The following is a 27,970-nucleotide window of genomic DNA, read 5'->3' on the forward strand; positions in this document are numbered from 1 at the left end:
ATTCACACACTTCAGGCTTGTACACTTACCTCACACGTATACGCATGTCACACATACACATTTTGCATGTGGATGTTTCAAAGCATCCATGCTTGCACCTTTCCTCTCTCATAATCCCTTCCCCATCTATCTCTCTCAGTTCCTACATCTCCAGTCTCAGCTCACCTCTGCCAAGTCACATCTGCCACCATGAACCACCTGCCCCTCTAATCTTTCTGCTCTGCACTGGGATATACTGTATAAGTACAATATGTGTTTGGAAATATCTATTAATGAATTAAATAAACTGTGCTAGAAGGAATTTTTATTTCACTAAAGGCTGGTTCTCAAAAGGTATTTTTGTGTTAGCAATGCAGGTATTCCTTGCCTAACCAACTTAGTGTACAAGATTTTCATGCATAAAGTGACTGTGTGCTGAGGAAGTAACATGAGGAGGAGCTTGTGTCTCCTTAGTTCCTAGTGCTTTATTATTAGTGGACATATTAGTTTGTGGGACTGGTTTGTAATTAACATCTTAACAAAACACTTAGTTGATCAAAATTATCCTTACCTCTGAAGCAAGGTGTAAGACCTTTGAATAATACTGTACTTTACAAGTATTTAAGGTCTCAAAAATCTGTGTGGATATACTGTAATTTACTGTAGGAGCATTACTATATACAGTACACTGTTTCTTATATGAATATTAATTGAAAAGTACAGTATGCCTGTATTTACTTGATGTTATGCTAATATTTTGGTAATGGTAACTTAATTGTTTTGGGTACATTTGTGAGGAAGCAAGAAAAGACATTGATGATGATGATGATGATAGTAATATCGTGATGTTAATCGATAAGGTATTGCATTGGTATTTGTGATAAGAGCAACTAGTACTGTAATTTATAGTGTTGGTAATGGTAGGAGTGATTCTATTACAATGTGATAACTGTTGTGATGGCAAGATAATGTTCTGACTGACCAATGATGCACAATAGGAATGTTTAGCAATTAATGTACAGTACAGGTATCTCGCCATATCTTTGAAGGATTTAGCGTTGGCTGAAGTGTAAAATGCGTTGGCTAAGATGAAACATAAAACATTGCCTAGATAATGTATAAGGTAGCTTGGTTTAAGTATCAAGCTGTTCATTGAATGTGATATCCTGTTTGATATGTTTGTCTTGAATCAATAGATTATGCCCAGTGACCTGCTATGTTAAGTATTTTAAGGAACAGATGAAGGTTTGTTGTTGATATGATAAATAGTTTATGCTTAATACTGTACTGTAAGTGATTCATGTATAGATTTTCATTTTTGTTGGCTAATATAAGCTTTAACAAGACGATCTATAATAATATATTAATGATCAATAAGAAAATTGTGTCTTCATTATGAAAAGTGTGTAGACATGATAGGTTTATGCATCACACTTAAACTATCATGAGGTCTGTCTGGACTCTGAGTGATCTTCGCGATCTTCATCTCTTGTTTGCACATAGAGCAAAAACCAAGATGGTGGTTGCATAGGTTTATAGATGATATTGCCCAGACACTTCTGGCATTGTATGCTTATCAGTTAAGGAGGCTTCCTGGAACCTCTTCCATGTGCCAGTTTATTTGTGTACTGTATCTGGTTCTGTAATTTTTTTGTCATTTAATCAGTCCATGTTGATGTTTTACATATATATATATATATATATATATATATATATATATATATATATATATATATATATATATATATACAGTATATATATATATATATATATATATATATATATATATACAGTATATATACACACACACACATACATATATTACATTTGTGCAGTGTTTGTGATAAGTGGTAGTGGTATTAGAGGTAGACTGTGAGATAATGCTGATTTCATATGTGCGGTGTTTTTGGGAGAGCATGTGGAAATTGCCAGATGTGCAAAGATTGATGTTGCTGGTGAGTCTCTTGAGTGTGTGCAAGAGGTAGACTGCAAGATAATCTGATTTTATATGTGCGGCGGGTTGGGGAGAGCATGTGGAGATTGCCAGGCATAAAAAGATTGATGTTGCTGGTGAGTCTCTCGAATGCATGGAAGAGTTTTGTTATTTGGGAGATATGTTATGTGCTGGAGGTGAGGCTGGAGCTAGCTCTGTTGCTAGGGTGAGGAGTGGCTGGAAGAAGTTCAGAGAGCTGTTGCCTCTCTTGACATTGAGAGGGCTCTCCCTCTGTGCTAAGGGATCTTTGTATGTGGCATGTGTTAGGAGTGCAATACTGTATGGTAGTGAGACTTGGATGGTAAAGGAAGAGGATATTTGCAGGCTCAGACTTACAGAATTGACAGGGATTAGGTGGATGCTTGAATGTGAGGCCTGGGGAGGCTATATTTATGATGAAAGAGTTGAGAGGTAGGATGGGATTGAAGTGTATTGATGTTGTGATGAGGAGGGGTAGTTTGAGATGTTTTGGGCATGCGGAGAGGATGGGGATGATAATTGGATGCGGAAAGTGATAGGTGTTAATGTTCAGGGTAGGGTAGCCAGAGGTAGTCTGAAAAAGACCTGCAACGAGATCATTGAGTGTGACCTCAGGGATGAGGGACTAAATAGGGAAGCTGCCGAGATCAAGCAGCATGGAGAGCTGCTATTAGGTGACCAAGGTTGATGCATGCAAACATGTTGGAGTCTTCAAAAACGAAATGAAACAAAATGATAAAACAAGAAAATAAGAGTGTTTGAGAGGGATGCCTTCATGTGGTGGCATCAGTATGACCAGATGGCTTCACTGCCCAGTTATACAAACATCCCTCTGCTCCATCTTTGTCCCCTAAAAGGAGGGTGGTGGACTGCTGGATGAATGCAACTTCAGCCTGGAGTCCCTGGGTTCACATCCTGATGAACCTGTGACCACAAGAAATCAATAAGCTGCAGTATGCAATATAAACCATTCAGGAAGAGGTGTTAGAAGCCCCTTAAGCTGAGAAGAATATAAGTAATGGACCTGAATGAAGCGTCTGTTAGTGTTTTGCTCTTGTTTAAAATGTGGCTGTGATAATCTGAATAATATGATGGTTAAGGGATAAAGACAGTATATTACTATATTTCTTATTTTTGAAAACAAAAGGAAGTCAAGCGAGGCTGTTTTCATTACTGTACTGTATGTAGCTTTGTATAACTTTCTAACACTAGGCTTAGTATTGTATGTAGTTTTAAGTCACTTAATTGCGCCAAGCCAATATTGTTTCAGCTTTAAGTGAGGTCCATATGCTACTAATCTCCCATATTTTGTTGATCACTAACAGTTTTCTTATCTATACAGTACATACCAACAGGATTTGCATGGCTTATTATTCTTATGTATTATTGTGATTTTTCTCTGAATGCAGTGTGCCTATCACATTTCATCACAGTACTGTTTACTGAATATGATAACTGTAAAATCTTTGAGGATATGGGGAGTGATTTGACACTGGTAATTCACTCATTCATAAACTCATTCATAAACATATGCTTACACATTCTGTATACTGTATTCAGAGCATGCATGTTTCGGTGTGTGTGTGTGTGTGTGTGTGTGTGTGTGTGTGTGTGTGTGGGTGTGTGTTTGTTTTTACCTGAACCGAGTAAACCAAATGTGCATACATATACTGAATACAGAATATGTACTAATGTGTATGTGTGTGTGTGTGTGTGTTTGTGTGCAGTTAAAATACAGTAGAGGCACACTTAGATGTACACGGTGAAGGAAGCAAAAGACATCTATATATTCTGTAAAGTTACCGTGGTCTGGAACATTCCTTTGAATTCTAATAAACTAATATAGTGTAGTGGAGATTAACCAATTAATATATACATACAGATGCGTTTAATGTTCGAATCCATATAAACTATAATCAATAATAGATATTTTTAGTTATTGTGAGCTCAATTTTTATATTAAGAGATGAACTAATAATTTTTTGAATACCTGTATGCATCAAGATTGCTTAGGATTGAGAATGTTTATACAGAATGAAACTTTTCCATTTAAAACAGTGAAGGTTCAGAGTGTTACATTTGTTTTTTAGCGTCTGTCAGCATACATCTCCGTGTCTTCAAATGATATCCAATATTGCATTTCCTTAATATATCGTAGTAGTTTAGAGCATGGCATTTTCTCAGTACTTCCGTGCCTAGCCTGTGTTCAGTAGCTGCCAGTGTCATAGTTCGGTCTACTGTGCGTGCGTTTCTCACCACACCTAACAATGTTACATAACCCACCACACCATACATAAACTTTGTCCTATTTCAGATTGCCCCATAATCTGTCAAACACTTGCAAGTTATCTTTGTTTATGGCATGTATCATATATGGTATATTTGTGTAAATATACATATATGTACCAAAATGTCAAGACAAAATAACAGTGACTGAAAAATTTGTGTTATGCCAAACCTTTAACAACGAAAGATGTGGTAATGAGGAGCAAGGAAACATGATGATAAGGTTCAACTGCTTATGGCAGCTTGTTTGACAAGTACTGCATATGTTTGTTATCATAGTGCTCAAAGTTTCTTTCATTATTAGGGATGACTAATCTTCAGTATGCATTATACCTACACAACATATATATAAATCTGATCATAGTACTGAGATTGTGCTTTATTAGCAGGCTTAGACATTACTTGTTGTCAGTCTAACCGGTAGCCTCTCGTAAGACAGCCATAGCATACTCTAGCATGGCTCAGAGTATTATTATATTGTCCATGGTGCCCCAGGGTACATGGACTGAGTGAACTTGGGGACTGATACACTGCCAACTCTTCCCCAACTATCCTACACACACTGCAGGGAGGGTGGTCGCCAGTGATTCTTTATTAGGCCCATATTCTTTTTGCTGTTTAAGGAAGCTCCCTAAGTCTTTTCTCTCTCTGGTTTATTTCTTTATCTAGTTAATATTTTCTTGTAAATTATATATGTTGTACCTGTATATGTTGTTATAAAAGGAATATAAGCAACACGCAGAGTAATAATAAGGTGTAGTATGAAAAAATAAATCATTAAGGAAGAGGTATTAGGAGCCTCCTTAATTGGCAAGAGAATGGACCGAAGTGTCTGTTTCGTAACAAAATAGAACTGAAGAATTTATTTTTTCTTTTCATACTGTACTGTAATAACAGTATGTTAAAGAACATACATTTCTCTATTGATTCCTTTATTGCCTCTGTTTATTATTTTCTTATGTTTGCTGCATAGTTTACTTATGTATACTGTGTGCATAACAGTTCTATATGAGTTTTCAGTATCATGTAAACCACCACTGCCAGCCTCTTAATAGATAGACATGGTTGAATAACTTACTGTGTTAAAGTAGATTTGGTATGAGTAAGGGTTATATTGTAAGTGGCTTTGGAGACTCAACTTTAGCAATTATTCTGCACATTACACCTCAGTTTAACCTTGCATGTTATTGATGCAAACTATGTCAGTATTAAAAAGACACAAATAGCATACAAGAGAATCTTCAGGTGTAATGGAGAAAATACAGTAAATTGCTGAGAAAGAGATGTTACGAAGCTTCGTATGCCACTTAATACATCCCTGGATATAGCTGTATGATATATAAAATACCACTGAACTGTTAAGAGGATGACACATTTACTTGCCATCCTATAATCAGCTCAGAACCTCTGCTCTATGTCTGCCCTCCCTACATACACACATACTGTACACACACCCAGACACAAACACACAAGCTCATATTTTGTTTCACATTATTATTCCTAGGAGAAACTGCTGTGATATACTTTGTTTACAATAATAAACTTGTTACTGTTTCATCATGTTTTTTTAAATCCTGGAATTAAAGTGGTTATGCTGCAGTGTAGTGTTATATCTGTTGTAAAAAAAAATAATAATAATAATAATGATAATAAAATTGCCTGCTTCCAAGTGTAAGGGCCTGAGGTTAGGCTGCCATTAATCAAGAACATTTAAGGATAGGAGACCAGCCTACACTTCTGGTACCATCAACATGATAGAAAAACTTCTAGCCACCTCTTTGACTCAGACCATGGTGTGTAGACCACAGTGCATTCCAACTTGAGTACTCTACCAATCATGCCACCAGGTGTTTATTGTACAGTGCATAATTTATTCTGCTATTGTCATCACCAGATGACTTTTTTTTCATTCCTTTTTTAGTGTGAATCTTCATGTTGAAACTGTAAAGTTCAGCTCAAAGCCTTCCTCTTTTCAAGAAGCTATGATTAGGTGAGAGTTGTTTTGACGAATGATTATAGGGTTAATTGCTGTCTATATATATATATATATATATATATATATATTTTTAATGAAGTCTGTATTGAATATGAGTGATGTCACAGTTCTTGTGCAGGTAATTATAAAAGTGTAAATGAGTGTTGAGCACTAGTGAATTCCTTAGGAAGAACTGTCACTTTTGAAGAACAAAATACCAGATTATTATCAGTTTTTTATATTGCATTATTATTATCATTATTATTATTACATTGGTAGGTGGGATCACTCACAATCCACTCACTTGAGGTAGTGCTGCTGTCGGGTGTCTGTCCTTTCCTTTCCTCCTTCTTTCTTTCCTTCCTCTTCTATCTATCTTTCCTTCATTCATTCCTCTTCCTTCTGCCTACGAGTGACTCTACATTGAATGACAAGCCAAATGGTTTCCTGTACACCAGGAAACCATTTACTGCGCTGGGTGATAACCATATAACCAAATTATGGCACCTGGTGGTTTAGTGGGTAATTATGGCACTCCAATCGGATTGAGCTGGTGAAGGGTTATATCCAAGGGGTGGTTGGGGCGATTTGCTCACGTAATGCCACTCAGGGATGAGTGAGGCTGATCACTCTCATCTTAAATGTCAGGACCAACTTGCCTAGCCCTAGGCTCCTACGCTCCTCATGGGGCAACATAGGGTTGGATGATGAATGGATGTCTTATATAATTATTATTAATATTATTATTATTATTATTATTACAGTATTATTATCATTTTTAACACTATTAATATTGTTAGTACTGTTTTATTATTATTACCACTACTACTACCTTCTTCTGGACAGTTCACTTCCTGATTCTCAGAACTCTCTTTATGTGCAGTAGATGGAACCACATACCTTCACATGTCACCCCTCATATGCTAATACCATATTGTCTGTGCTGAAATGAGGGACGTCTCATTCAAGACTGGTGTAATTGTATTAGTAGGGGGTTAGGGGGTCTTCATGTTAGTGGGTTTTGTGGAATGTCACTGAAGACTGCTTTAACAACATTAAAGTCCTGAAGCCATTCCTCACCCCATCTGGGGTTCAATCTTATGATTTTATGATATTTAGTCTACTCACTCCTGCATCAGTTAATCATCACCTGGACAGTCGTCCATTATCCCATGTGTATAACAGTCAGTTCCTTGAGACGTAGCAGGCCTACCTGCCAGCTACCACGCACTTTCAAAGGTCACCATAACTAACATCCATATTTAATACAGCTCACCCTTTTTGTACAATGAAGATGTGTTTGAAAAAAAATCCATCAAATAATGATTTATTGTATGTATATCAAGTCAATTATAACATGGATTCAGTTGGAATACATTTCTGGCCAACGGTCACTAACCCAGCAGTCTAAAAATAAGTTTCTAACTTACCACCCAAATTGGTAGTTTTTTCACTTCACTGCACTTCACTTGCTGCCTACCACCAGAAGTGTCTTAACCCTTCGTGGGCAAGGGGTTACCAAGTTACACGGAAGGCCGATGGGGTCCTGGCGGACCTCAAACCTTAATGGTGTATTTCTGCCATATTCATAAGGTTATATCTAGTAAATTTTGTACATATGTTGCCCAGGACACGGCACGTGGAACCAACCCACCAAGTGTCCTTCTTTCTTTTTTTTTTTTTTTTTTTTAATCACAATTTTATTAAAGTTTGAGTGTGGCAGTACTGATTCTACACTTATTTGAATGTATAGGTTCTCAAAATAATAACAAGTTCATGTGTAAAGTAAATTAGCATGATCATAATATAAAACTATCCCTATAATGTTCAAATTTGGTACAACAGTTTCTTGTTTTATCCTCTTGATGAGCATCTTCTGTATTACTACCACCACTTGCATTTTCAGAATTATCATCAGCACTCATAGGAGACTCAATACTACTCATACTAATTTCATTGTCCAATCATTCAAGCACTTCATAATCATCAGGTAGGATACATAAATTACCATCTGAATAATTTTCTTCTTCTTGGTCACATTCTGCCACCGCCATTGAGGCATAAAACTTTGCTACTGGTATTGACATTGTCCTAATGTTTATAATCTGAAATATCTGAAAAATATATATATATAAAATTACTCACATGAAAGGCCAGGTGGGGTCCTGATGGACCCCACTAACATTTATTGCAATGTCACTCAATCATGCGAGATTTTTTGCTCAAATTTTATGAGGATATAAAATAAACATCTACAATAAAAGTCATGAGAGGCCAGGCTGTGAAAGTAAAAAATGTCTTCATGGCAACATTTTAAAAACATGTTGGGGTCCACAGGGACCCCATTTGCCCACGAAGGGTTAAAAACAAGTTTCTGACTCACCTAAGCTAGTACTTTAGTTATTTCACTTCACTGCCTTTCACGTTGCTTGAACTCCAACACCACACTATTGTTCCATCACTGATATTAACACACCCAACAGTGACGAGTTCAAAGCCATCTTGGAACAAATGACTGTAAGCTTGAGTGTCAGTGATTGTATAAGTGAAAATAGTGATTGTATATTGACCAGTGAGGCTTTGTACGGAATCACAATGATTATATATGTAAAAGTGCAATTAAAAAACAATCCTAACTTTTGCATCCTCATATAAGCGCTACATCGCATACCGGTTCATCATATAACAAAGGTCTACTGTACTATACATGTCAGGGCTATCTTGTTCAGAACTCATGTGATGATAGTAGTAAGGGTATTCTTTGCTGTTTGTCAGGGGTTTGGTTGACGATCAAGAGAGTCTGTTTTAATGGAACTCAGATAATCAAACAAAGCACTGCTGCAAGCTGGGATGAAACCATGTCGTTTTGAAAAGCAATTAACTTTTCTAACCATGTGACTACGACCTTCCCTGCTTGACCACCATGGTTAATATGACAGCCTCACTCTAATTAAAGTGTACCATTACTGTACAGCTGTTTGAATAACAGAGATTTCTGTAATACAGTATCCATTTAGCACAAGATGTCCAAAATTTTTCATCATTTCATTAAGCTGTAATGATCTTCATCCTGTTTTATAAGGTTTAATAATTATTTTGCTTTATTTTAATACATAATTCCCTCCTTGTTTCTTGTACATGGTCATCAGATAACCCTGCTGGCTTCATGTTTGAAGGCTTGAATAATAAGTGAATGATTGTGTGGCTTATATCACTGAGCACTCTGTTGATATGGTAGTTCTATTACAATGCTACTTCTTTCTTGTTTCTGAATCCTGCCCACCCTTTTTCAGTGTTTGTGGAAATTAGCGTTAGGATGATGATGATGTACAGCTTAATTCTTAATGCCGTTTTTTGTAATATTTTACTGATTTAATTGGTGTAGTCATAAAAATGCTGTTTTTATAATACACTATCTTCCAGCTCATTACTATGGCTGTTATCAGTGTGAATACAGTACTAATAACAGACATTAATCAGGCAGTTACAAATGTAAACAGTCTACTGTACATGGTCTTGGTTGATTTGACCTTTCTTCTGGTGTGCCTTGGTGGGACTGTGATGTGAAAGTTGCACTATGGTGTCCTCAACTTATCGCTGTACTGGTAGAGGAGACAGATACTGAGGTGTGAAGAGTCAGTTTTGCTTCTGTTACAGATTTGCTGTTACGGCTGGAGGGCCTGGTGGGCGGCGGGGTACCCATGGCAGGGGGCGCGGGCGTACCGGCTCCCAGTATGGGTGTAAGCATGGGTGGGGGCATGGGGGAGGAGGCAGGCGTAGTGGGGTGCCCAGTGTGTGGAAAACGTGTGCAGCTGTCCTACCTGTCCTTACACCTGAAGCGCACTCATGACTCGCTTGAAGTGCGCTGTCCACTCTGTTCCAAGATGTTTAAAAACAAGCACAGCCTCAGTGTGCACCAGGCTCGCTACCATCCCAGGAACCCACATCCTGCCCTTGCCCCTGCTTCGGTCTCTGCTGCAGCTCCTGCCCCTGCTCCAGCCCCTGCTGCTGCTTCTGCCCCATCCCAAACCCTTACTCAAGCCCACACCCCTACTGTCTCAGTAGCCCATCCTGCCTCCCCTACCCATCACCACCACCAACAACCTCGTCCACCTACGCCAACATTCCTGCAGCCTCAACCAACCCCCCAGCAGCTCCACACCACGCCCACCACCCAACTCGGCCCCCCTCCAGCCTACCCCCAGGCCCCGCCCCACACCTCTGGGCTCTGGTACCACACCCAACTGGACGACACCACACCCACGCCGCCTGCCCCACCACGCCCGTACTCGCCATAACCCTGCTGCCGCCTCAGGTACGCCCACACGCCGCCCACCCAATTCTACACTTGAGGGGTTGTGTTGAGCTGCTGAAAGGGGCGAGTCTGGGTGCCCCTCCTTTATTTTCCTTTGCTCTTTCTACCCAGATCCTCCTATTCTTTCCCCGTGCTGAAAGGGGTGAAACTGGGCAACTTTTCTTTATTTTTCTTTGCTCCTTCTTCCACCCAGATCCTCCTGATTAGAAAGAAGGCGAATCTGGGCAGCCTTCCCTTATTTTCCTTTGCTCCTTCTTCCCAGATCTTCCTTCATGGGCAAGTCTGGGCAGCCTTCCTTTACTTTTCTTCACTACCTCTTCCATCAAGCCCTTCCCTCTCTTCTTCCCTCTTGCTGCTGGTGTTGGTGCTGGGGTTCTGGGGTTATGAAGCTTTTGGGTCCTACTGTGCTGGAGTTTCAAGTGGATTATAGAAGCCTGAGAAGTTGTTGTGCCTTTGTTTCTGAATCCTTAATTTGCTTTGCTTTGTTGGTTTCTTGAAGTCTCTGGAGTCCAGGGGCCTCAGTATTGCTTTTCCACAACCATTTAAACTTGCTGCTACTGGTGTCTTGAGCCTCCTCCTTTGCTTCTACTGCTCTTTTTGCTTAAAGGGATGGGGAATGGAATTATTTTTTTTCCCCAAGTTTATATCTCCTTCAAACATCACTGGTGTCTTGTGCCAAAGTTTTCAAGTTTGATAGTCTCATAAACAAAGTTTAATTACGTGGAAGCACAAGTGTGCACATTAAAAAACAAAATAAAACAATAAACACTCTCAGACAAAGGACTAAGTATGTCTTGAATAAAGTTCATAGTATGGTACAATGAAGGTTTATTAGGTTGTGATATGGAGCAGCATTGTTACAGATTCATTGTGTGGTACTGTATTGTATTATGTATACTTGCTACAAATACTATAAAACAGAGTAGGTTATCTGTATTGTTTTCTAAGGTATGTGTGCATATTTCAGTGAAACATGTCATGTGGTTTGTGCTATACTGTACTGCAAATATTTTTATTCTAAATTTGGAATGTTAAATTGCAGGACTGGACTTGCTGCGGGTGTTCGAGTATGGAGTAACAGCCACAGAACTCAATCTGCCTGGAGCCGTGAGTGCCAGTTACTTGGACGGTGGAGCAGCAGGCAGCATGGCAGCAACTACAGGGATGGGAGGGGGTCTTGGCGGTGGTGGTGGTGGTGGTGTTCCTTGGAGGCGGCCTTTGTCTGGAAGTGATGGGTATGTGTCATGCCCACAGTGCCAGAAGCCAATTACATCCTACAATTTAAACCGACATGTACGAATGGTACACTCCAATATGGAGCATGCCACCTGTCCTGTGTGCTGCAAAGAGTTTAAAAATAAATACTCCCTCGCCACACATCTACATCGGCAACACGCCCCCCACACACCCGCTGCACCTCAGCCCCCTGCAGTGGCCCAGCCCCCCACACCACAACACCGCCTGGCAGCACCACCCACCTCCACCTGCTAGACACATTGTGATGAACCTGCAGTGCTGAGTGGCGGTAGTCTCACACCTCGCCAGAGTTCTGTGTGTCGCCACTAAAGTGTCTTCATCATCCTACACATGCGAATGTGAGCATGTATGTGTGTATGAGTGAGGTGTGTGGTTCTTCCAAAGATTTTTATATCTCAACTTAGTTATGTTGACTTAATAGTGAGTATATTGTTTAATATTAAACTTTTAGCATATGTGTTGATCTCAGAATGTACATTACATTTTACAGTGTTGAACATTAAAAAGCTTCCACCTGACACAATCAGAAGGTGACTGATATGGATTATATTATTTGCCCTCACAGTGTCAAGATATATATAAACCATCATCGCATATCTACAGGGATATTGTAACACAATTGAGCAGGATGCCTTCGCATGGTGGAACTTGGGTATGCAAATGGTCCTTAGTTCCTTGCATGTCCTCCTAAAGGAAGATGATGAACTGCAGAGAAAGGCTGCTTCAGCCTGCAGTCCAACAGGTTCATGTCCAGATAAGCCTGGAAGAACAAAAACAACAAAACATTTAAGAAAGATGATACATTTATCTGTTGTCTAGCCATGTTATATAGCAGCAATGACTTACAATGAAACACATGAAAGTGCTTTAGCTACAGTATATCTTCCTGTTCATTTGTGCTAATTAACTTCAGTAATTTATATATTATTTGCTTGATTCATAATTTTAAAATTTTTACTTTTAGTCAGTTACTCAGCATCATAGGAAGATGATATCAGCAGTTTCCACCTGTGGTTGCATAGTCAGTATATCACTGTTAATCTGAGAGGTTTATCCTAAAGTAGATAAAATCATGTGGTGGTAGAGGGTATTAAATTTAAGATGGCATCATTGTGCTGAAGACACAAGTGGAAAAAGTTTCTAACCCTTCCAGTATGGAAGGTCTTTTTTGAGCTGAACAGAATTGCATGGCAGCAGAGAGAATAGAATAAAAGAAAGGAAACAACCCCTTATGAGCTTTTAGCATCTGGCTATAGATAGATGGATAGACAACAGGTATTGTACTTGAAGTGATGGTGGCTGAGACAGCCACAGTGGTAGGTGGTGGCAACCATCATACACTCACTTGATATAATGCTGCCTACTTCTTGCTTCACCTTTATCATTCATTTTCTGTGTCTGCCGTCCTGTCTTCATATTTCTCCCATCATTCCTGTCACAATTTATTACTCTTCTTTCCTTATCAGGTGGCTTTACATTGAGTGGCAAGCCAAATTGGTGGTACGTGGCGGTGACCATCATCCACTCACTTGATGTAGTGCTGCCTGCTTCTTCCTTCATATTTATCATTCTTTTTCTGTGTCTGCCCTCCTCTTTTCCTATTTCTCCCAATTTTCCTCTGTCAGATACGATTATGTATCCGGGGGCTTGAATGATGAGTGAAAGGAAGCATGATTTGGTTTGTCTGGACATTGCAACTCCTCACCCTGCCTTAGGGTGGGAAAGGAGGTCCAGATGATGAATTTCCTGTCACTTTATTACTCTTCGTTTGGTGGTAGGTGATGGCAACCATCATCTACTCACTTGACGTAGTGCTGCCTACCTCTTCCTTCACCTTTATCACTCTTTTTCTGTCTGTCTCTATCTTCCTATTTCTCACCATCATCCACGCACTTGATGTTGTGCTGCTTACTTCTGCCTTCACCATTATTACTTTTTGTGTCTGCCCTCTTCTCTTCCTATTTCTGCCATTGTTCCTATCACATTTTATTACTCCTCTTTCTATTTCAGGTGGCTTTACATTAAGTGACAAGCCTAATGGTTTCCTGTAAGCCAGGAAATAATTTACAACGCTGGGTGGTAACCATATAACCAACCCATACATGTTCCCTACTTGTCAGCAAGTGGGTTGGCAGAGGGTTAGTGCCCCTCTCCGTAAAACAACTAACTCAAAGACAAACGGCCACCCCTTACGGGATTGTGGCGTCCAGCTATAGATAGATGGATAGATTCTTCTCTGGTGGCTTTACATTGAGTGACAAGCCTAATGGTTTCCTGTAAGTTGGGAAACCATTTACAGTGCTGGGTGGTAACTATATAACAGGCCCATACACGTTCCCCATGTGTCAGCAAGCGGGTTGGCGGAGGGTTGGTGACCCTTCCCGAAAAACAACTAACTCAAAGACAAACAGCCACCCTTTAGAGGATTATGGGGCCTTGCTATAGATAGATAAATAGACAAGCCAAATGGTTCCCTGTAAGCCAGGAAACCATTTACAATGCTAGGTGGTAACCATATAACCAATCCATTTGTGTTCCCTAAGTGTCAAGAAGTGGGTTGGTAGTGGGTTCATGCCCCTCCCCATAAAACAACTAATGGCCACCCCTTACTGGATTATGGCATCTGGCTATAGATAGATGACATCCTCTAAATTATAATGCATTTTTTGTAAGATGAAAAAGACCTCTAACTCATTTCAACCTGGTTGTTGCCATATGCAATCAGATCAGAGGGCAGACTTAACTGTAGTTGGTTCATTTTCATCCAGCAGGACTGGACCAGTCATTACACAACGGGTTCTGAGTTTCCAATCTGATTACACTTGGCCATCAGCTGACCTGAAAATTGGTTAGGGACCTTTTTCATATTAGAACAAATGCACTATAGTAACCAAGGAGACTCATTTTGACCTCATAACTAGTGTGCATTGAATTTCACATAACCACGACATTCAAATTGTAGGTGTGCCTCAGTTCTGTCAGGTGAAAACAAGTCAGCTGTAGTTTAGGAGAGGTGCTTTGTCTCCTCTGTGTTTGTAAAATGCTTTAGAAATTGCCCCTAACGTTTCTAAACTTTTTCAGTCCAAGGACTCCTCGTAGCTCCACATGCTCTTCTCAGATACTCCGGTAACTCATTTAAATGGAGGATAATAATACACTCACAAACTCTATTAGCCTTTAGATGCCAAGAGGGCACTTGTAACCTGAACAAAATCATTCAGCTGTAGCGAGGATATAGAATTAAAGATCTCTCATGTCCTGAATGTTACTAAGTGATGAAAACAAAGAAAATCAAACACATGTTATGTTGCTAATGTTTATTAAGAGCTACAGTACTGTATATACAAACTGTATTACATCCTGTCACAGTTTAAATACTGTCAAACTAGTCATATTCATACCATATCAGTATCATCACATCAACATAAAAGTAACTGAGTGGTTCTTATGGTGTATGTATTATTAGGCTGGTACTGGTGGGGGATGCCATCACATTGTGTCACTGATATAATATACAGTTGTTCCTGAACTCCCTCCTTATTCCTTGAAAGGAGGATAGTGGACTGTAGGAGGCTGCAATTTCATCCTGCAGTCCACCAGGTTCATGTCCAGATGAGTATGAGGCCACAACAACAACAACACATGGTTACATTTAGCAAATATAATATAGAATTGCTTACTGTCAGTAATTCTGTCATATAAGTCTTTGCACTGTCAAAAATAACTGCACACTACTATTCTATACTATACAGACACCAGCTACATTACAGACTATCATTTCTAAGCACTGATGCATACATGTAAATCTCATCTTCATCAATACCTCTGATGCCTTCCTCATTCACAATAAATGCAGCAATTTTCCTACAAAGCCAAGGACAAAAGACGATATCCATTAGCCGAACATTATACTGAAGAGACATTTGTGTTTTAGAATTATTTATATCACTGTGACAAAGACTTGAAATGGGATCTGAACCTCCATTACTACACTGTGCACCATCATTCCTGCACTGAGTTACTTGATGGGCAGGGATGTTGGAGTGGGTGCGTGTCAGCATGAGACGCGTGGTGACCAGGTTGGCCCACGATAGTCCCAAGGCTGGGGCTGTGTCTCCTGCCATGCCATACAGACTGGTTGCTCCCATGGTTGCCGTAACCTAAAACCAAGAGTTACTGTCAGATAATATTGTGCATTTAACCTGGCGAAAATTCCTAACCCCTTTCAGCTTGGTTAATGGCCAGGTGTAGTCAGATTGGAAGATTAAAGCTTATTATAGTCAGTTTCATGGTACCTGAAAGACATTTGCATTCCCTTTCAGCCAATTACTCGTTATTTAATAGCAGAATATGATATTACTGTATGCATACATCATTTCCTCAACATTCCTTCATAGCCAGTAACATACTTTACGGTACTGTATTTCCCATCTCCTATAATTTGAAATGGAGAGAGAGAGAGTAGTTTTCTGTCAGGTAAGACTAAACCAACTATAGTAGCCAAGAAAACTCTTTCCAACATTACCATCTCAACCTGTTTTCCTCACCTAAGTATGGTGTGAGGTAAGGCCCAAAAAGCAAGACATGACACAATATAGGGAGAACTAATCAAGAGCATGGCCTGTGGAATGCCACATACTCATTCACTCACCGTTCAGGCTCCAGAATCCTAACAAAAACTCTTTCCAACATTATCATCTCAACCTGTTTTCCTCACCTAAGTATGGTGTGAGGTAAGGCCCACAGGGAGAACTAATCAAGAGCATGGCCTGTGGAATGCCACATACTCATTCACTCACTGTTCAGGCTCCAGAATCCTAACTCCCAGACATACTTTTTACTGTAAGATACTATTCAATTACTTCATCATTATCATAAGTAACTGTATTCATCACTAATAAGGTAGGAGGGATCCAGACAGAGGAAATGCAAAGCACAAAATGTAGAACTACCAATAAGAATGCCCAAACACACCTGATTAATAGCAACAACTGCCAGAGCCCGTGAGGCAGCTAACTGATGAAGTTGGTAGCCCAGTGACTGTATTAAAGCACTCTTGTTTACCTCCCTTGAGTCCTCTGCCCTGAATGACGCTGCTACAGAGTCAATCACCACCAGCTTCACTCCATGCCGTGACACAAGGACAGGCAGCTGGTACTGTACGCAGTCCACTAAGTTATCCTGAAAAATGCAGCAAACTTGAGGTATGGTTTTATAAAATTTTACTTTGGGAGACAGGGTGATTAAACAGGGTACACCAAGAAATGTGAGAACTTCAGGGAGGTTACTCTTGGGCTAATTTTAAAGTGTAAAATAAAATGCTATATTCACAAGGGTCAATTCACAGCCATTATGGTGCTACACTCACTGACGACTTTATGGGTGAGTTATGAGGGAGATCAGGTGGTAAGTGGTGGTGACCATCACTCACTCGATGTAGTGCTGCCTACCTCTTCCTTCACCTTTACCAGTCTTCTTCATTTCTGCCCCCTTCTCTTCCTATTTCTCCCATCTCTCCTGTAAACTTTTATTACTCTTCTTTCCTTTTCAGGTGGCTTTACATTTGGTGACAAGCCAAATTGATTCCTGTAAGCCAGGAAACCATTTACAACACCGAGTGGTGACCACATAACCAACCTATATGTGTTCCCTACGTGTAAAGTGGGTTGGCGGAGGATTAGTGCCCCTCTCCGTAAAACAACTAACCCCAAGTCAAACGGCCACCCCTTACAGGAGTATAGCATTTGGTTATAAATTGATAGATCATTTTCATCCAAATGATTGACAATATTTGTAGTTCCATAATGAATATGAACTGCACCCATGCTGATACGGCATTTATTACTTTAGTCCAATAATGATATGAGGCACACTTCTCCTTGGATACCAATATACTGTACTGTACACTCAATCCTCGTAGATCATGCGTTCATAAATCACGGATTCATAAATCTTGGCTAAGTGGCCGTCAGACTGCTGCCAGCCTTAAAACACTGTTAAGTCACGAAAATCGCGGACCTAGACACCCAGGTGGGCCTTTTCCGAAGAGAACCGTAAACCGTGGCATTCAAACTGAAAATCGTGACCTAACAACCAATCACCACGCATCCCTGGTGGCAAGTGTGCATACTAATGCCACCATGTTGTTGTTGTTCTTGTCCCGCCAGTCCACACACTACAGACCGTCACCGTGGAGTACGAGAACTAACTGTCTTTTTTGTGCAACTTCCCCCCGCCTCCTACCAGCCATGGCCCCTCCTGACCCCCTGATAAGTGCTCTAAGCAGTATGGCATCAAGAAGCTGCCGCCGTTGTCGTACAGTCAACGTTTGGAGCTCATTTGTTGTGTTGAGAAGGGAGAGAGGTTTTCAAAGCTGGCGAAAGAGTATGGGAAGAACGAGTGCTGAGAGGTTCTAAGTTCTTCCCAACACCACCCCACTCCATTCACTTACGCAATTTCGTCATAGGATTAAGGTGAGCTCTCTTAACATTGCTTATTTCTATTTAATACATGCACTGAATATTCCTAAATTTGTACGTTTGTGTTTGATGGTGCCTAGATCGGCATAGGTAGGGTGCTTTGGGGGCAGGTTGGCCGAAGTCCAGACCCAAATTAATTTTTCACATAAGGGTTATTAATCATACATCACGGAATTCATAAATCACGGCAGCGGTCGAGACAGAAATTGCCGCGATTTACGAGGATTGAGTGTATAAGGTGCCTAGTATTGGAGAGGCATAACCACCACATCGACCATTTTCTCTTCTTCCCAGCAAACTCTTCCTCCACCCTCACCCCACCATGTGGTACCATTTGCTAAGAGTAAAGCAACCCTCTTATGGGTGAAAATAAGGTGGGGAGTCATATGGCTCAAGGATGTAATGATCAAGGCTGGCTTTGATGGCAGGGGGTTCATGAATGCTGAAATGTTTATTGTTACTAGTGGTTATAAGATTGGCATTAATGTGAAGCTAGGTAATGGCCCGCATGATGCGGTACCCTTTAAGTTGCATAAGGGCCAAAAGAAGGAGTATGACCGCTCAATGTTCTCTTTGCCTAACGTCCCACTGCCTCCCAAGTACCCCAATGGAGTTAGGTTTACACCAGAGAAGCTTAAGGATTTGAAGGACCTCTGCAAAATACATGTCACATCAATTCCAGAACTTTTTTGATGATTTCTACAAGGGTCAGAGTGAAGAGGGTGCTGCCTAGGAGACAGAAAAGTCTGACCTGGACAACAGCTTTCTCAAGTATTAACCTCAACCCCATCCCCAGTCACTTTATCACAATGGTAAAAATAAATACGACTTTAAAAATTCGTTAAAAATATAACCATATCTCAGAGCATGATCATATACTGTATTTACAAGTTTCTATCCACTTACGAATGATGTTTTAGGACACACCATTCTTTTAGTCAGTAAAATTTTCATGAAGGTTAGGAATATGAAGGTAGGTATGTTGAATATTTGCCTATATAATGTGGATGTGGATGTGATAGAAAGCATTGAGGTGGTTTGGCACGTGGATAGGATGGAGAGCGAGAGACTGATGAGGAGAGTGTATGCGAGTGAGGTGAAGGGGGTAGAGGGAGAGGGAAACCATGGATGAGATGGAGGGATGGAGTGGAGAAGTATATGAGAGAGAGGGGTGTGAGCTGGGAGCATGGCAGTGACATGGCATTGGACAGGGTGACATGGAGGCGATTTGTTTGTGGCCACCCCACGAGACTGAGGCGTCTGACAATACTGTTGATAGATAATTTACATAACTGGAAAACACTACTTTGTGATTCTACTGATATACTGTAATACATCACAATGCTTATGTATCAAAATTATGGACAAACCCTCTAGTTCTGGGTGCCTCATGTCTTGATAATACAATCTTGTCAACTGTTCAAATGGAAGAATGATATCCATATTATATCCAATAAACCATCTATCTGTCTATAGCAAGGTGCCTGAAGCCTGTAAGGGTTGGCCACAAACAAATCACTTCCATGTAATGTTGTTCTTAAAAAAATCCAGTTTATAATAATTCCACTTCAACCTGGCCTAAACCTGCTGTGTCTTTACCTTGAATACTTAGCTGCAAAGATTAAAAGTAGATTACTGGTACAGTACCACTAATGAGCTTTCTGGATAAATAATCTGTTAATCTATCTATAGCCAAACACCTTAATCCTAAGGGGGTGGCCACAGATGAAACACATCCATCCCACCATCTCTTATGCCATCAGGCTGCCCTGCCTCCAACTCACACCACCTTCATGCATATACTCTCTCCACTTCATATCAGTCCTCCTCCCCCCCCTCTTTCACTCAATAGGCCTACACTCTTCTTATCCATCTCTCATCCTCCATTGTCTCCCATAAATTCAATACAACTGCTCCCTCACCATATCTGGAACATGATGGACAAAAATGTTGTCAGTATAAGAATATGGACCTCTGGGAAACTTGCGGTGCATGTGAGGGATCATTTGCTGCAGCCGAGTGAGGGGAAACTGGGACTCTGTACAGATGTAAGCCACACCTGTGACCAAAAGTAACACAAGCGGTTATCTAATGTTCTCTCCATCATAAAATCAGTCAATTAAAACTATATAATGTGACATTAATTTTAATATACAGTACCTACCTTGTTGCACTTAACTTTCCATCTCCTTATTGTCCATATACTGTACAGTATTTAAATATACTGTACAGTACTTACCTAGTGCAAGAAAGCGTTACAAGTACGGTACCCTAAGGTGATTTGTCAATGTGCAGAAAATGAAGTACAAGAGACTAATTAGGAGAATGTATGTGACTGAGATGGAGAGATTGAGTGGAGAGGTAGGCATGAACGACAGTGGTGTCAGCTGGAAGGAGGGGTCTGATGACAGATTGACACTGAGGCAATTTATTTCTGGCCAACCCTTCTAGAATTAAGGCACCTGGCTATAGATAAGACACATACCCAGACAGACAGATACAGTACACAGACAGACTTGATGGACACATACTGTACATAGATAGATACACAAACAGGCAGACAATGGACACATACAGACAGATACACACACAGTCAGTCAGATACACAGACAGGTAGTTACCTACCTGCACCTAAACCACCACAGGAGGGAGGGAGCTGAGCATGTAGTGCCAACTGGAGTGCCATCTGTGTCTTGCCACTACCACTCTGCCCTGTCACTTCCGTCACACTCCCTAGTGTCACGCCACCACATAGAAAGTCATCAAGTCGTGGACACCCAGTTGTCAGATGTGTCACATCATTGCTGGATTCATGTGCCATTTCCCAGGCTGCAATATGATCCATTTAATACTGTCGCAAGCACATAAAGAATGAGATATAGTTCATTCATCTTAACTTTGTGAAGATTTTCATCTTTTTGCAACTCATTTCATGCAGTTCAACTGTACAGTAAAGAAATACTGTTGCTCTATATTTTTTTCTGGAGCACTTCATGACACATTTTCTAGCCTGAATAATTTTTTACAGCTCAACATTCAAGATGGAGAGATAGCAATTTGGGTCATTAAACTAAAATTAGTTTCGGTAAATATTGCTGACTGTCTTTTTCCAGAAAAAGAGATACCCATATGCCATGTACATCATCTTCATCATTACTCTGACCCCTTTTTCCTATCTAAAGATGGAGTGATGCAGGGTCAAGAAAATGAGAAACGAGAAAACATGACAGAGGAAGAACTAATGTGCTGTACGCACAGTGAAATGGGCTGCATTCTCATTCACCAACCACTGAAGCCCATGGTAATACTGTATATAATTTACCTGTTAATTTTTTTGGTAAAACATGTGAAGTTACAGCAGCAATCAAATTCTTTATGTGGAAGGCAGACAGACCCAGTTTATGCTCCAGCTCTGTCTGGGAGGCTCCCAAGATGTGCGAGGCAGAAACATAGCCAGCTGGGGATTAGGTATACAGTATCGAGTATGAGTTAATTTTGGGAAGCTTGCGGTTTTATGTGGAAAAACCTACAGACAAATAAGGAAGTTAGGGAATGTTGTAATGCTACCAGGTATACGAAGTTACAGACATGAGGAAGTTAAAAAGCGTTGGGGTGTTAATTTGAACGTGCTGGAAAGTGTTTAAAGATGTACGCTGAGATGGTCTGGCCAAATGGAGAATGAGAGAATGACTTGGAGAATGTATGTGAGTGAGGTGGAGAGGGAGGGTGACATGAGAGTTAGAGAGGTATATGTGAGGGTGGTGTAAGTTGGAAGGATTGTGTCTGGCTAAAGAAAGAGAGAGAGAGAGAGAGAGAAAATGGGTGCAGTTAGAGTACCGTAAGGCCTCTTTATGCCTTCAGTGCTCTTCACTCATGGTATGCCTTTCAGTATAGAGTATTCTCACTATTTTCTGACAATTTGTTTCAGTTTAGGAGAGATTTTTGCAGCTTCATTAACCAATTCACTAATACAGCAGGGTGCTCTATGCTGAAAGAAACTGTCTGGAAGTAAAAAATATACACTATCATACCATTTTTATATATCCAAAATTACTGTACCAATTGTATGGAGTAAACTGTGTCTTTCAGTGCACATGCTGAACTTGTAGGGTCATTATACTGTAATGTGGATTTTGGAGATTTATTAATGCCTCTTCCTTAGAAATTTATTCTCCACATTACACCTCACTATCCTTTTGTATGATAATGATGCAAACTACTCAATATTGGTACTAAAATGATAAATATAACCTACAAATGAATAATAAAGTATGCTGTTGTTGTGGCCCCAGGTTCATTTGAATTGTGAACCTGTTGAAGTGCAGACTGAAGCTGTACATGTCCTACATTCCGTCATCCTCCTTTCAGGGAACAGGGAGGAGGTAAAAGGATGTCCCTATAACTGGGGAGCAGAACAGCATAATTATAACAGTGTCACCAGAGGAAGGGACCTCTCTCCAGCACTGTGATGTTATACAGGTGTAGTGGTAAGTGCATTAGGCAACATAAACTGGTGAGGAAGAGATACTATGAAGCCTCGTATGGGACCTACGCCCATGTTCTCATTCAGTCGGTTGGCTTTTCTCACCTATTCCTCACCAGTTTATTTCTTCACATGGAGTGTTAATATTGTCATTATGAAATTTATGGAACTATGTGGATATGATTAAGCAGTAGTCAAACAGCTGAGTATATAAAATATATGTACAGTATAAAAAATCAATGGCTAAGGAAGACTTGCTAGAAAGCCTCCTAGACTGACAAGAATACCAGAATGTGACATAATTAGGAGTGTTAACCATACCTCTTTGAGCCTGAACTACAATGCATGGGTTTATGTCAAGCTCATCCAGAATGTTTTTAGTCCCAGCTGTGGAGCACATCCCTGCAAGTTAAATAGGCAAACCGTAATTAAGGTAAGTTATTAACCTGTTAAAATTTGGTGCATTACTGAAATATGCTGATAGTCTATTTTATCAAGCAACCTTAACTGCTTCACCACGCAGCCTAACCAGGGTTTGCTTTGGTTGGTAGCACAAGAACAGTTTACTATTATGCAACATGCTGTGATAATTTGGTAAATGTGTGAATCCCTTAAATATTTTTTTTTCTTACACCATATTTACTGACTATTTTATTCGGCTTAGGAAAGACCGGAGTGAACACCTGTTAGAAACCCCACTTCTCTTAGCAAAGAGATCCCTTCTAAGTAAAAAAAATCACCTCACAAAAGCAATAATAAATAACATACGAAATCGTACTGAAATGGTCAAAAACTACAGTTGGATAAACAAAGGTTGGTTTGAAATTCCCCAGCTTCTGATGATTCAGAACCTGCTACAGCAAAGATCATTCCTGATTCCTTCTCTTTAGTCTTTCTGCAGTAGCACTCACGAACACACAAGATGTCCAAAATAAATTAAACGGTATAAATTTGATGTTTACGGCGCATTCGACGAGTATAACCAATGCTTCTAGTTCCTGGACAACTCCCCGCCTGAACAATTCCCCTTCAGATAATTCCCCGTCACAACAATTCACACCTTATTTTATGATTTCCCGTTATTCTCTAAGTATACCAAATATTAATGAACACCGTAATCATTAATTTTTATGGGGAAAAATATCTAGGTCCACTCAATATGGCTGAATTTGGGAATAATAAGTTCCAGCCCAGTGCAATCGACTCAGAATTGTTTTGTCACCCATAGCTGCCTTCATTAAATTTGATTGGTACAACAAACTCCTGATTTGATTTCTGTAATGCTAGGTGTTTTCGGGTCGGCTTCCCGTCCCTTGAACGCCTATGTGTAGCTGGATTCTCTAGACCGGAGCTTAGACAAATAAGAGAGAGGCAGGACACAAAAACGCAAGGCAACACCTGACACGTGTATTGATAAATTCTACAAGTGGACCGGGTAGATGTCACAACAGTAATTATTCTGGGCAATTATAAAACTTAGGTCTAGATTGTGGTATCACGCAGGATACTATTTGAGACAAACTCAGGTAAAGTGAAGAGCACGTTTTTAGGGCAGTGAAACCAAATACTATCACTCGGGGGAAGACCAGACTTTATTTATCAGGTGGAGTTCCGCACTGGGGCCGCGGCTCTGTTGGCGGTCTGTTGCGTTTGTCTGTCACGTTGGCACTGGGAGCCTCTGATTGATCTCAGCGTTAGGCTATGTCACTGTGATGATATTACATTCACTCAAACAGACAATTTACTCACTGCCCGGCCGTCTTCACTGTCCCACGGTTACTTTATCTATTCCACTTTTTTTTTTTTTTTTTTTTTTTTTTTTTTTATTAACACTGACAGGTTTTCCTTCTGACTTCCCGTGTTCTAGTAACTCACTGCTCTGCCCTCGCTTCACTGTATCACTTTCACTGTGCTTTCACTGTCACTCACATCGGGACTGGGTGTGGTGGCGGTCAGGCACAAGGGCGGCGGGAACTCAGCCTGACTGCTGACCGGGCTGAGCTCCGCCGGGGGCCTCCGTATTCAGGGGCCACGGGATCACTCGTAGGGGCGTCCTCTCTTGTCCGGGTCTGTGGGTGGCGAAGGACCCCGCGCTCTCAGGGCTCGGGGCTGGAGTCTGGCCCTCTGGGCTGGGGCCGAACAGCTGCCTGAATCTTTCACTCAGGCGCCTGACGGAGGACGAGGGTCTCCGGCGTCGTGGTGTGAGGATGTCCTGCCCGGGGGTCCTGGCGGCGGTCTGGAGGTCCTGCGGACTGCGATCTCCAGTGGTCGGGGACGCCGTCAGGAATGGGCTGCGGCGTTGGCCTCTGTCGGGGTCCGTCAGGCAAGGCCTCTCAGGGACCGGCTGTAGTGAGAAGAGCCCGGTGGTGGTCACGGGGCCTCTTCAGTAGTCCTCCAGGCTGGGGCCTCCCTCTGGGTAGTAGTCTCGTGGAGGGGAGTCAGCACCAGATGGAGGAGTGGCTACTGGCCATCTCCTCTCGTAGGGCCTGGCTACTGGCCATGGCCTTCAAGGGGCACGGCTACCGGCCATTGCAAAGGCCTGGCTACTGGCCGTGGCCTGTGTAGGGGAGCAGCTACAGGTTGACTTGAGGGCACCTTTGGAACAGCTGCCGGCCGTCTCCTGATGAAGGCAGGAGCGGCTACCGGCCGTCTCCTGATGAAGGCAGGAGTGGCTACTGGCCGTCTCCTGCTTACCTCTGAAGTGGCTACCAGCCGTTTCGAGGGCACCTTCGGAGCGGCTACCGGCCATCCCCTGTAGGAGGGTTGAGCGGCTACTGGCTGTCTCTTTTAGGGCACCTTCAGAGCACCAGCCGTCTCCTGGTTACCTCCAGAGCTGCTACTGGCTGTCTCCTGTAGGAGGGTCAAGCGGTTACCAGCTGTCTCTTTTAGGGCACCTTCAGAGCGGCTTCTGGCCATCTCCTGATGAAGGCGGGAGTGGCTACCGGCCGTCACCCATAGGAGGTTTGAGCGGCTACCAGCTGTCTCAGGGGTGTTGACTAGAGCTAGAGTAATAGCTTCACCCCGATCCCGTCAGTGGTCGGCTTGCCCAGAAGGTAGTCTCTTTTTCCTGCTATGGTGGTGGCAGGCGAGTTCCGGGTCATAGGGACGTGCGGCCTGGGCGGACTTACGTCCCTGTCACCCGGAGTCAGGTCGCACTCTATTTGCCCCTCCATAGGCTCCTTCTGGGGGTGTTGAGTTGCCCTCAGTAAGACTATTCAGCATTTTAATTTCAATATAACTTTGAATATGTACGAGTACACATTCATCTCGAATGACAGTATGCATACGTGTCTCGTGTCTGATCGGCAGGCTTCCCAGGTTAATGCCAGACTTCCCCACCAGAGAAGTAAAAAATGGGAGAAATGGAATTCCCCCGAGCTAGACTCACCAGAGAAGTAAGAAAACCCACCAAACGTCTATACAATATATCCCCCAAATATCCCCAGATGTAATTGTTAACTAAACTATTGACTTTGCAAGTGAAGTGCTAGCCACTCTTAGTTTGGGGTCTGGCTAGTCATATCTTTCTGTAAGTTTGTGTGTAGGCTACTTGGTCCATAACTTCCCCATTATGACAGAATAGTCACTGTCACAGGGCACATACACCAGTAAAGAGGTACGTGTGAATGAGGCAACTATTATAGGCAAGCAAGAAGACACTAAGCAGTACAGTAGGTAGGGGTCACGGAGAAGTGGGTGAACTAAGTCAGGGGAGGGGTGACCTTGTCATTGGAGAGGAAGAAGTTGGGGAATGGAGGGAGGAGGAGGCTTATCAGAAAATACCATGGATTAGAGGTGTTAAAACGACTAAACCTGACTTCCTTTCACCTCACCTCACCTGTATCCTACAGGCAGTCATAGGGGGACAATGGGCAACCTTGGCCTTACTCCCTCCTCTGAAATTAATATCACCAAATTTCCCTCTAACCCACTGTAATACTGAAAAGTGTTGTAACACCGGTATTCACCAGTGTAATACCTGAATGTATTTTCTTACCTGTTGTGGGTATTGATCAACTCACCCATGGATATACAAGTGGTACTCGACTTAGTATAGTGGATGGTAAATATTTATGAAAAGAATGAATTGTGGTAGCGTTTGTAGTTTTTGGCCGAGTTTAGATTTTAGTCGGTACCTCAGGTGGTTGTCGTTCCCTCAGCGAAGGAATCTTGAATTGGAAGGGGAGTGAATTTGGCTTGAGGACATAATTTCCTTGATTAGGTATACTAATAAAGAAAAGAAAATGCTATATACTTTACTCTACTTTAATAATTCTGTTAATTTCCACAAAACTATCATTTCTTTATTACATGACCCTTTTTAGTTTGGGAGAAGATTGCAAATGTTACTAAGGCTTTTGGGTGATCATTCCTCTAACATTATTACCAGACGAAACAATTTGATACACGCGAGATATGGAGTCGTTGTACTTTACTTTCTCTTTGGCCGTTACTCTTGGGCTCAACATTGGCCTCAAGACAGGGATACTTTTACAGATATGATTTGTCTGTTCGGGCTGGCATAGCCTCGTATCAATAAGAATGATTATTTGTATTCATCTTTCACCCATATAAGGTATTCTCCTCATATAATTTTCTCGGTTCTCACATCAAATCAGTAATGCTTTTCTCGTTTCACCATCGACAATGTTATATAATCACTAGAAGTACATAATCTCTCGGGCCTGTCTAGCCTCGAGGAATAATTAAAAAAAGAAATACAATCACTAGGAACACCTCAATCACTCGGGCTTATTTAGCCTCGAGGTACAACTTAAATATCACATTATTGTTCTCAATCAGTAAGTTCCCTTTCACGCTCCTGATTATAATTTTTTTTCTAATAAACTAATTTTAAAGAAAGAGAACAGTTGATGAATTTGAATTCTCCTTTCCGTTACAGAACATATCACTTTTATACTTCTATTCCTTATCTACAAAAAAAAAAAAGTTCACTTGATAGAACCATTAATAACACATCAAATACCTTCGGTTTGCAATAATAACTCGTGAGTGGTGCAAGTGTAAGTGTAAAAGTCTATGGGCAATACTTGGGAATAATGGCGTGCTCCCACGGTCGTCACCGCCGGTGTCTAAACGAACGTCTGTTACACACGATGTCTGGGCAGCAAGTCACTACGTTAAACTCTCAACAATATTACTTCTCATAGTTCATAATAAGTAAGGATTAAACAAAGAAAAAGAGGGGGAGGAAGAAGAAATG

The 27,970-nt window shown here is 41.2% G+C and overlaps 2 protein-coding genes across 5 annotated transcripts; one reads left to right on the forward strand and one right to left on the reverse strand.

Moving 5' to 3' along the window:
* The first annotated feature begins 4,693 nt into the window (after positions 1-4,693).
* On the forward strand, positions 4,694-12,247 carry LOC145407893 (uncharacterized). The gene is made up of 4 exons (XM_080278757.1): positions 4,694-4,733; positions 9,870-10,180; positions 10,278-10,527; positions 11,570-12,247. The coding sequence occupies exons 1-4, from the start codon at positions 4,694-4,696 to the stop codon at positions 12,016-12,018; spliced, it is 1,050 nt and encodes a 349-aa protein (XP_080134883.1). The 3' UTR covers positions 12,019-12,247.
* A 2,852-nt stretch (positions 12,248-15,099) lies between these two features.
* Positions 15,100-23,753, reverse strand: spn-B (X-ray repair cross complementing protein spindle B). Of its 4 annotated transcripts, none has more exons than XM_080277033.1 (6): positions 23,709-23,752; positions 23,068-23,148; positions 20,889-21,092; positions 20,186-20,322; positions 16,759-16,965; positions 15,100-15,944 (listed from the first exon to the last, which is right to left on the reverse strand). In XM_080277033.1, exons 1-6 carry the CDS (start codon positions 23,713-23,715, stop codon positions 15,549-15,551), a joined length of 1,032 nt encoding a protein of 343 aa, XP_080133159.1. In that variant the 5' UTR covers positions 23,716-23,752; the 3' UTR covers positions 15,100-15,548. The 4 variants fall into 4 exon arrangements, with proteins under 4 accessions (XP_080133159.1, XP_080133151.1, XP_080133175.1 ...); XM_080277025.1 differs by lacking the exon at positions 23,709-23,752 and adding an exon at positions 21,586-21,720 and having other exon boundaries at positions 23,068-23,317; XM_080277049.1 differs by lacking the exon at positions 23,068-23,148 and having other exon boundaries at positions 23,709-23,753.
* Positions 23,754-27,970: the final 4,217 nt, after the last annotated feature.

Source organism: Coenobita brevimanus, chromosome 8 (genome assembly GCF_032717465.1).
Source record: "Coenobita brevimanus isolate Jiangsu-jjx chromosome 8, ASM3271746v2, whole genome shotgun sequence".
NCBI lineage: Eukaryota > Metazoa > Arthropoda > Malacostraca > Decapoda > Coenobitidae > Coenobita > Coenobita brevimanus.

Excerpts from the sequence above, each read along its gene's own strand:
- LOC145407893 (XM_080278757.1), top strand. The coding sequence starts at position 4,694 with ATGGCTCAGAGTATTATTATATTGTCCATGGTGCCCCAGG. Across the intron at positions 4,734-9,869 it reads ATTGTCCATGGTGCCCCAGG|ATTTGCTGTTACGGCTGGAG; the intron begins GTACATGGACTG and ends CTTCTGTTACAG. Across the intron at positions 10,528-11,569 it reads TAACCCTGCTGCCGCCTCAG|GACTGGACTTGCTGCGGGTG; the intron begins GTACGCCCACAC and ends GTTAAATTGCAG.
- spn-B (XM_080277025.1), bottom strand. The coding sequence starts at position 23,146 with ATGTGCTCCACAGCTGGGACTAAAAACATTCTGGATGAGCTTGACATA. Across the intron at positions 20,323-20,888 it reads CTGTGGTGGTTTAGGTGCAG|GTGTGGCTTACATCTGTACA; the intron begins GTAGGTAACTAC and ends TTTTGGTCACAG. Across the intron at positions 16,966-20,185 it reads TCCATCATGTTCCAGATATG|GATAACTTAGTGGACTGCGT; the intron begins GTGAGGGAGCAG and ends TGCATTTTTCAG.